The sequence below is a fragment of the Archocentrus centrarchus genome, chromosome 1 (genome assembly GCF_007364275.1).
Source record: "Archocentrus centrarchus isolate MPI-CPG fArcCen1 chromosome 1, fArcCen1, whole genome shotgun sequence".
In the NCBI taxonomy this organism is placed as follows: domain Eukaryota; kingdom Metazoa; phylum Chordata; class Actinopteri; order Cichliformes; family Cichlidae; genus Archocentrus; species Archocentrus centrarchus.
The window spans coordinates 27,265,205-27,276,241 of record NC_044346.1 but is presented as its reverse complement, the minus strand read 5'-3'; the positions used below and the strand labels follow the sequence as shown (position 1 = coordinate 27,276,241).

General features: G+C 36.8%; 1 protein-coding gene across 1 annotated transcript in view; it reads right to left on the bottom strand.

The window, feature by feature from the left end:
* Positions 1–2,677: 2,677 nt before the first annotated feature.
* The window catches only part of prkcaa (protein kinase C, alpha, a), a 142,496-nt gene continuing 134,136 nt past the window's right edge, over positions 2,678–11,037 (bottom strand). The window contains exon 17 of the mRNA XM_030741718.1: positions 2,678–8,460. Coding sequence (XP_030597578.1) covers positions 8,296–8,460 — 165 coding nt within the window. The 3' untranslated portion in view covers positions 2,678–8,295. The remainder of the gene's footprint in view (positions 8,461–11,037) is intronic.

The window sequence follows — 11,037 nt, the reverse complement described above, 5'->3', positions numbered from 1 at the left end:
TATATATATATATATATAATTTTTTTTTTTTTTTTAATTTCCATTCATCTGTGTAACATCTGTTTCTATCTGCACTTGGAAAGATGTGGTGTGTAGTCTGTGCACGTATTTCCACATGAGATTAGGAGTTTTGTGTAATTGCAGAAATCAGTTAAAAAATAGGAATGAAGTTTGTTCAATACACATAAAATTATGTTTGATGTGATAGTATCATAACAGCATTTATCAGTGGCTAAGCATTAATTTGTTGGGTTCTTTTAAAATGGAATTCAGCATAAACTGCTTCTTTGCATGGATATTTATATAGTCATATGCAAGTTTGCAAATCACTCTTAAATGACTAACAACCACATCTAATCGTGGCAGGGGTGAACATAGAGCTGTCATCAGCTATAGTCTTACTTGACCTTGCACACAACCACTCTTTGGCGCTACTGGAAGTCAAACAGGCCCTTTCTCATTCCATTTTCCATTTCTTCTGGTTTAATATGCTTATCTCACGTCTCATCATCACATTAAAGATTTTTTCCTTTCTGCTTTGACAACCAAACATCAAAATTCAGAATTGCTATCATCTTTTTTCCCTCTCTTCATTTTTTATGTATACAATGCAAGCATAAATCAGTCAGCTTCTGTAATGCACCCCTTCTTAGTCATTAATCACAAAGACACAAATGTGTAGCAGACTGTAACAATAATGCATCTGCTTTACTTAAGGCTAGAGTATTTCTAGCCTTTAAAAAACTATGATTGTATATGATTTACAGTAGCTCTAGAAGTTTCATAGCAGATCAAGTTATTCTGAAGTATGTGTGTGTGTGTGTGTGTGTGTGTGTGTGTGTGTGTGTGTGTGTGTGTGTGTGTGTGTGTGTGTGTGTGTGTGTGTGTGTGTGTGTGATAGAGAATGAATGAGAGAAACCAGTGGACTGAAACATAAAGGTGTCCAACAAAAATTCACACACCAGCTGGGTCCCCAGTAAACATGCTGCAGGGTTTTCTCTAATCAGATGGCAGCTAGGCATTGTCTCAAAACCAAACAATATTGTCCTTTTCTTTATTACAACTCAGGGCAGAATAAATCCAGTTTCAATCCATTTAATCAACTATCATATTAATTAAAAAGAAACTGAATTCTTTCTTTGATTCACGTTGTCATATTTAGGTCAAGGACTTGCAGTGTGACAGGCTAAACAATGAGTTTCAAGAGCAGTAGAGCAAGGATTGAAAACTTGAAAAAAAAAAGCCTCAATATGTTGTAAAAAAAAACAAAAAAAAACTGGCAAGCCTCTTCTTATTACTCTGAGCCACCACTTAGGACATTGGCTTCCTGCCAGCAATGAGCTATAGTAATTATGGGCTCTCATTTAAAAAAACATCAGTAAGATAGATGAGAGTTATCAGGTGAGTTGAGAATAGTATGAGCTAAAGTTTTGCGACTAACAAGATGAAAGAGTCTCCCCCATTTCGGTCAAGGTTGAAAGAAATTAATAGAAAACCACTTTCGGGATCAATACTATAATGGAGGCCAGCAGTAAGAACTGTTTGCAACTTGTTTTTGCTCATTGTTGTTTCTTTGTAATACTAACTAGACAGCTCACAATGAATACTAAGATGCTTTCTGTAAACTGCCATACATTACATTTCAAATGCTAAATTTTGTTTAGACTATACTAAAGAAGCATGTGCAGCATATACTCTCATGTAAAACTAGAACTTGTAAACTGGGAAAAAGAGGACATGCTAGTGTGTGAGAAACAACAAATATTACATTACAATCTATAACAATAGGAAAGCACTATGGATGCTGGTGTTTCATGAAAACATGATTATTAACACATTTTCTCCAGTACAGTCTGACAGGTATTTGGTTAGGTGGAAATTGCACTATGCTTCCAAAATGTCAGTATAGTCCTCAAACAGACTAATGGACTCTGCATGAATCCCATTCTGGTTGAATGGTAAAGCCCCAGGTGCACCAAAAACCCAATTTGCACAGCAGCTAAAGATCGTGCAGTGTCAGTCAGCTGTGGCACATGCTTGTAATACTCTTCAGTCTAAGTCACTGCTGATTACTTATGACAGCAGTGACTACCACACTATGCCTTCCATCAATAACAATGTTCTTCCTTCATCCGGATTTGAGCTCAACTAATAAACAAGTCCAGACCGTCACCCCAACATAAACTCAGACAGCCATAGAGAAACACATATACCCCCATCTGTGCAATTTATAATCACACTAATGCATTCCAAACTAAATGGACATGTGTAGGTAAAAAAAAAAATCAGAACTGTAGATGTTGCTGTAGATGTAGGCCTAATAGCCAAATAAGATGCATAGAGTTAATTCCTTTAATAGTAACTTTTCACTGCAGCAGTTTATACACACACAAAAAAGCTAAAAAATAAAATCAAGCCACAGATGTTCCAACAACACCCAGTTCAAAATTAGTCTAAATTGGCCAGTATCAGTTTCGTGTGTGTCTGTGTGTGTGAGACACATTAGGTGATGCATACGACACATCACTTAAAATAAACTAACATGCTTGTGTTCCATCTGAGGAGAAACATAAACGAAACTGTGATAAGAAAACCACAATACACTATATTTTGAAATAATATACGGTTGATGCATAGTTTTAATGACACCAGTCACAAAAACATTCAGTCGTGTAAGTATGGACCTCATTTTGCTTTTTTTATTTGCATTATCATACATTAGGTACAAATAACACAATCAATTACAAGGTAAGTAGCTCAGACTCATTTTGAAGGTTTCAGGCTGACAAGGGAAAAATAACAAACACACACCATTTGCAAAATACAATATGTTCTTTCTTTTACAGTCTATGTTGATATCTACTGTAAGTCATTTATATACAGGACAGGGGTGCAGAGATTATAACTGAACAGAGGAAAGTTAGAGAACTGGTTACACTATGGGTTAAGATATAAGGCATTCTTGCACATCACTGATCTTATGCCCTCTGGCCAGGAGGATAGTTCACTTAAACTCTTTCAATTCACAGCGAGCAGGAAACAGCAGAGTAATGACTGACTACAAAGAAGACGTCATAACAAATTCATCCAAAGAAAAGGACAGACAGAAGTGCTAATTTAAAAAAAAAAAAAAAAACCTTACTGAAACCAGAGATTTATGATCCTCCCTCTTTTTTTTAACTTCACTATTTGGCCTACGTACTGTAAATTAAAAAAGTCGAGGACATCAAATAGAATGTAAAAAATGTAAAACACCAAATAATTTTGGCTAATTTCTTTCCCGTGGTGCATTAGGCAAACGCAGAGAAGAACTGGAAAGTGTTGGGCCGATGCTGTCTCTGTTGAGTGAATTGCACAAGAGAAGCTAGAGACCATCTTGTGACTGGATCACACCAGATGCAGCACCAAGAAGTTGTTGGGCGTGCCCCACTGGGGAGAATATTACCAGATAGGATACTTCATACAGGAACTAGAAATATATTTATAATACAAAAGACTGTGTGATGGGGAGGGGCCACAGGCATCTAGCCTCCTTACTTCCAGTAATCTTTCCTCAGAACTTATTGGCCAGACCACACCTGCCTTTGAACCCAACTATGCACCTGTAAAGTTGTGATGTTATTGTGTTGACAAAATCTGTCCATGGACAGAGACATAAACACTTTGCCAAAGTTCCCAAACCAGCCTTTGTCGTAGTTCCTGCTACAGTAGGTGTCTCCAGGACCACATTATGCCATGATGACACACACATAGACTCACACAGTAATGCAGTAACCACTGACGTAGGATTTAAAAGGTGGGAGACACTATCAATAAGGAAATGGATTTACTTGGCCCAGGCACTAGAGGGAGGAACTACAGATTAATTAAAGCAGAGGACAAAGGAAGGAGGGTTCAATGTGATGAGGCACAGGGTTTGTTCTTCAAACAAGCAATTATCATCTGTTCAGTCATTCATTTTTCTTAACCCAATTCATCACCTGTTCATTGTTTCTTCACTCATCCATCAACCAGCATCATCTTTTGATATTTTTTGATATAGCATATTAATTAATTTGCCATGTTCTACAGTCATAAATAGGCACAGGGAGGTAAAGGTAGAGCAAGCAGAGATGCAAGGATGAATCCAGTTTAAATTTTTGAAAGATTATTGGTGTCAGTGACAAAAATTGTAGAACTTTAAAATTACATTCATGTGAATTATTATTATTAATTACCTTTCTTGAAAACATATTTAACATTAAGATGATGAGTTATAACTGAAGTTATGACATGGAGTAAAAATGGAAAACAGAAATAGATCAGAGCATGGTAGAGAAAGAGTAAAAAGAATATGTACAGTATAGGTGTACAAGCTGGGAAAGGCACAAAAGGGAGGAGTAAACTTTATGCCCACACCGACTGTGACTTGACATTTTGAAAACACAGCAAGTCAACAGAGATTCTATTAAAGGGATGAAGCTAGGCTATTAAGTCAGCACTTGTCACACACAGAGGTGCAAGTTAGGTTTAGACAAGGGCAATACGGCTGCTGCGCAAACTCTGAGTATGTACAAGAAATATTTTCTGTAATTTCTGTGAAATTCACTGTGAGTATCAAATGCTCTACAAGATGAAATGTTCAGGACAATCTGTTAGCGCGCAGGGTAAGTTTGTTATCAAACTGACTGGCATTGTCAACTGGACTGACACAATGTGCACTGGTATACTCATGGTAGCATGCTACTGTAATGTGGTCAACTAACTATTTAGCAGTTTATGCCGTTAGCATCCAAACCAAGCCATTCTTGTGACCACAGCTAGTGCAAGGGTGCAACTGTCAAATTCTGGTGTTTTCCAGGTTTGGCACATGCAAAAGGTCTTATAAGATGGGAAACAAATTAGGAGAGAGTGGACAAAAATATGGACAAATGTTATGTTCACAAAAAATACTTCCTATCTACATCAGTTAGATATAAGTGTTGTAGTATGATATTGAGATATATCCTTTGAAACCTTCCTGAATTGTGCAGATGCTAGAGAAATAAAACTGACAACAATAAGAGCAAAAGAAAAAAAATAAAAACAGCAAAGAAAAAAATGTGACAACACAACATTAAGATTATAACAAACATTCATGAGAGACTAGAGAGCGAGTGGTCCCACTGATCTACTAATTATCAGTGCTTCTAAGCCAAAACTCACCAAAGATCTGGATTCAGTGTTCCACATTGTCTTAGGTAAGGGCAAAAGGAGCATGGGGAGATAAAGTGTGTATCTGTGCATATATATACAATATATATGCAATATATCAAGATTCTACAGAAGATAGCATTGATCTAAAACCTGTGACAGCAACTAGGTCTCATGGGGGAAATTTAAAAAGTAGTTTAGGTCTATCTGCTATTACTACTAGTATGTATTTACATTTATGCTATAATAAATGTCTATTCTATATTATTCAGACCCTGTGATCTGCATTCTTTTGGCAAATCACTGATGTTCTTCTGGCTTACACATGTCACAGCTCATCAATCTGTCTGCACTGTCTCAACTGATATAGCAAGTTGCCTCAGTCAAGCAGCAACAATAATTGACAATGATGTGTAATGGCCCACCTTACATATGGCAAATCTTGGTTTGAGGTGAAATAGTCTTGATCTGTTATTTAAACAGAAACCACAATAACAGATGGTTGAATTCTCTAGCTGGAAAGGAAAGGTATGTCAATGCTTCCTTGCTTCCTTTCCTATCTTCTTTGGTAATGAACAGACTAGAGGATCCTTTACGAAATAAATCTGGACCCAACCAAATGTTCATGAATGCTAACAATTAACATTGATGACAAAGGATGCAGACCACTATGCAGATCACTGCTGTGTTGTTGACTTCATGCCATAAACGTACTAATACGATTATGTGTGTTGAGATTTCAACAATATGTTAAATCCACAGGATTTAACAAATCCTACCTTGGTAATGAAGTAACATCTTTTACTGGTTTATCCACATTTATACACCTAGATGTTCAAGCCTCTAAGGTGCACTGCTAGTGTAGTTTTGGGATATTGTAGTTTCACCAAAGAAATTCCAGGTCAGGAACCTGCAAGTGGGGTCACATTCTCTTCGTACCACTGTTGTCTTGCTTAAGTTCTCATAAATTCTCCTTTACCTTTTTTTCCTGACGTCATGATATTTCATTTTCAAGAGAAAATTTTACTATACTACTATACTAATACTACTATTTTTTACTATTTGACCACAACCTAGATCTATGGTTACAGTGATACTGCACCCTAAATCTTTTGACCAACACTTAGAAGGCAAGACCTACAAACAAGCTGAGTATGGGTTTGACATTTTGACATCTTGGTCCAGTAGGAGTGAAATGCTGTCAGCAGGATTTTTTTTTTTTTTTTATATATCAGCATGGATTTAATCACGGTCACTATTCTTTAAAATGAACAAAACCGGTAAAAACATTAAAGATTATAAGGGATGGATCTTGCTATAAACTAAAAGTTTTATCATTTTTAACATTGTTACTCTTTGGAGTTTCGTACTTTGTAGCATGCAGCATTTACTGTAATGTATTACGTGCATGAATGATGCCCACCAATAGCATGCAGATACAGAGGGACCGTCAACAGCCAGACGTGTATCCAATCAACACACAATTTGCAGTTAAAATCATGGTAATTTAAAAAAACAAAAACAAAAAATTTTAAATAATTCAGACAAAGAGTAGAACATGTTTTTCATAACTTGCTAAATCTGGAATCTGTTAAAGACACCCAGCTGTTACAAAGCTGATCTATACTGGGCTACGTTCTTTAAGTTTTTTTTAAACATACAAATATTGACATATCTAATCAATGTAATAAAAGCACATTCAGGTGTTGGTATAAAACTGTAACTTGCTATACTGTTTGTTTTCTTTTTAAAGAACTTGCAATTATTTACAGAGGAGATACACACCAATTTTAGATACATTAAAATATTATTTTGCTATAATGGAAAAATATGTATGAGAATAAGATCAAAACTGTCTGTAAAAAACAGTAAAGAAACAAAGACTGAGTTAACTAATTATGGTTACGCTGACTCCAAATCAAAGACAAGTTTGTTCTTATTGATATCAAATTTCTGAATCAAAGAAAAGAGTCGTGTTTTATCAACTCTCGAGCAGATGACACCGTATTCAATCAAACATTTTATGGCTAATACACATTGACATTAACTGATACAAAAAGCAGGTTATTTAAAATGTCTTTACAGTCTCCGTTAAGACATTTAGGACCAGTGTGAGGCTTTGTGGGTGTAGCATGGGACAAAACAGTGGTTAACACTGACTAGTGTTAGAATATGACAAACTGTAAATTGTTGGATTTCAAGGCAGGTGTAGGAATGTTCTCAGACTGCCACTGTTAAACTTGTTAACATGTACTGTGTGCCCACATGCTGTCCACAAAGTCATTAACATGGCAAGTCCACAAGCTGAAGCTTAATAAGGGTAAATAATCAGGTGTTTGAACTGCTATTTGTTTTACAGTCAGGTCAAATAAGGTGACAAAAGTAAAGCCGAGTTACATTTTGCCAAACTGGATGTTTGGCAAAACACTTTGATACCTACGTGTTTACACGCTGCATATGTTTTAGAACACAACTGTTAATCCTTTACTTGACCTGATATGCACACTGGAAGTTGAGACTGGCTAGAATCGATTGTAATAACATTTTGTTTTACACAATCACCATGAAATCAAGCGAGAAGAAAACTGTAAACATTATATAGGAAACATTGAACAACAAGGTGCTGTTTAAACTCCTGCACCACCGTTCCGTCATATTTGGCTATAGCATCTACACTGCCTAAGGAGTGTTTCTCAGGTTATCGCATGATATCTATACTGTGACTATCCATGTAGAGAGAAATTTTTACCTGTCAATTATTTCTGTAGAATATAACTACATTGAGATTTGTAAGGAGATTGATACATTTCTTAAATTGTAGACAAATAAAGCCTGGCATCATTGTGTCTTATTGCCTCCTGTTTGGAAGCACATCCTACAGTGGATGCTCATTGTTAAACAATGGGAAATTTCTTGTTGAGGCCAAGAACCAAAATAATTTATCCAATCCAAAATATATACTGGCAAAATATGCATGCCCTAGAATCCTGCTTAGGAATAATACCAACACATTAGGATCTAATGTGGGCCATGATCAAATTGTAGTCAGATGTTAGGTGGGTGGTTGGTTTAAATGGGTAACAGTGAGCAGAAAGGTTCCTCACAGAGGTTTCCCCATCCTCCTCATTCACTGTTGTCGAGCGATGGGTGTATAAACTGCGGGTTGATGAAAGAGAACCCTGCAAACTCGGTCTGGTCAATGTTGGCAATGACCAGCTCATCTGGTGGTGTGAGCTGCGGCTGGGTGCGTGTGAAGAACTTGTCAAAGTTCTCTGCTGCTTTGCCACACTGTAAAAAAAAAGAGAAAAAAAAGTTTAGCTGTTTGATGTGGAAAATAATCTGGAAAGTGCGAGCAGATCAACTACACAGAACAGACAAGAAAATCTGGAGCACAGGCAGGAGTGTGCATACTGCATCTATTTAAAGGCAAGTACACAGCAATTTTGTGTGGGAAGCAGCCACTGCATTCAGCACAATTTGTTTGTAACTACTTGGAAATTTTACATAAATGCGCCCAAAGCACAGGACACGTATTATCACAGTCATCGTCAAACATCATTAGCCACTACTTGTGTCTTAGCCATTCATACTGTATCACAAAATAAAATCGCACTAGCCTGGGTATATTGACAATGTGCAACAAGCAACAACTGTGAATGCTCCTGCTTTAACCTGTCAACTACTGTAATTAAAACCTATCTTCATTTTGCCTCTGGCCTGCATAGAAATGGACAATATCGCACACCTGATCCCCCCACTTTTTCTACGTCTATATGCGGTAGAAAGGTAACAGCATCAAATTACATGCTCCACATCTTGTTCACCTGAATCACAATGCACCCATCTGAATACTGAACCAACATTGGCGCAGCTGTGGAGCGACAATCCAGTTTCAAATAAACAAGACTGAGAACTGATTCTATGAGAGCAAATGGTGTCAGGACCGCCGGCATAAGGAACACTGTATTTCCAAAACCTCTGGCAACCTTTTATAATGCAAAGCCCTTCTTTTGGCTTCACGTAGGATATTAACAGCATAAGATTGACAATACCGTCAAGGTGCAACAAAGTCACAAAGGGGTTAATTAGTATATTCATGAGCAGGGTGCAATATGTAACAAGCTGACATCAAAAGTGTGCTCGTGACATGAGAAGGTACTCAAATAAGATCGTGTCACGTGATGGATGCAGTAACGCTGCAGAGAATTTCTCAGCAAAGGAAGAACTTGCATATATGGAGCCGTGAGTGTGCATCTAATTTTTTTTTTTTTTGCTCTTCTCATCAAATGAAAAAAAAAATGCTTTGTATTTAAGATCACAGCTTTAAAAAATAAAAACAAATGTTTGGAATTGCAGTGCAAATATCGATGTTGCTTTTGCACTGTAAATTAAAGTATGGCAATATAACATGAATTGTTTTTTTCCCCTCAGGCAACATTTATAATACATGTAGATGTAGGATTAGAGAACAGAAATATATCTTCCTCCAAACTAATCTATTTTATGGTGTTTCCCAGTAATGTTTCTGTGAATGCCATTCAAAGTTATCAGTGTTCCTCTGTGATTGTCTGTTGTGGGTCATCTGTTCAGGAGTGTGTCCGCCAACTGCAGGCATACAATGGCATAAAAGTAAACGAAACAAGAAAGAAATAAAATGTTATTTGTCATGACTGAAGCAAGGCTTTGCATGCTTTGTACAGTATAGGTTTGAAATTTAGCATTTATTTAGTCCTAATGGTAGTGATTAAAGACAAGAGTGGTATGGTTGTGTAGCACTCAAAACCTGAAGATTGTGGGTTTGAACCTCCGAGCAGGCTGTGGTGTTTCTGTGTGGAGTTTTGCATGTTTTAACTGATTCCATCCATAAACTCCTGCTTCCTCCCACAGTCCACAGACATGCATGTTAACATTAACTGGTGATTCTAATGTCGCACTCAGTGTGGATGTGAGGGTGAATGGTTATCTTTCTGTGTTAGCCTCATCATTTAATGTCCTTCCCCTCACCTAATTCACCTAGGGTCGGTTCATGCTCACCCAGTGATAAACAATAAATAAATGAGACAAATAGATAAATTGGATCAAATTCTAAGAATAATTTTAAAATATTATATTGTAATCTTATTTAATGAAAATAAAACGAATATTCCTTGTCCTCAGTAAGGAAAGAGGAAAAAATGAAAACAGGCTGCAAACAAAATCCTTCTCTATCCTCATTTGCTAGTCCACCTACACACAGACCTCACTTACTGTATATGGATGCACAAATTCACAAATGCATGCATGCTCATATTCTATTACCCAGTACACAACTTGATAAGCGTTTATACTCGAGTCACTAGTTATTACTTCTGCAGCTGACTGATAGTATAACAGTATAACATGAAAGCAACCACAGCACCTTTAGCCCTGCTGTAATACAAAAAAATAATTGGTGCATTAAATTCAAATGACTGTTGTGACTAAAAAGACATTATTTTACATTAAATTTTCAGGTATTGCCAACATGGAGTACAAGCTTTATTGCTTATTGCTTACTCTTGAGCTGAAAAGGGTTGTTTGTTTCCTGTTTCAAAGGCAGGACTAATTTAGGGAGTCTGGAAACACTAATTTAGTCAGCAAGGGCACATCAAAAAAAATTTGTCATTTTCAGTTGTACCTCAAAGTAGTCTGGATGGTACTGATGACAGAATATTAAAACATGGACATGTTTAAACCCAACTACTTAGTCAAGTAGTGACACTTTAAACTTGATTTTGTCCTCTGATAAGCAAAGCCCTCTTTGCATGTACTGACTCCAGCTTTACCCGTCACATTTACTTCAAAACTTTTCAGCAGACAGCAATCTCCACCATCACAGCATCTGTT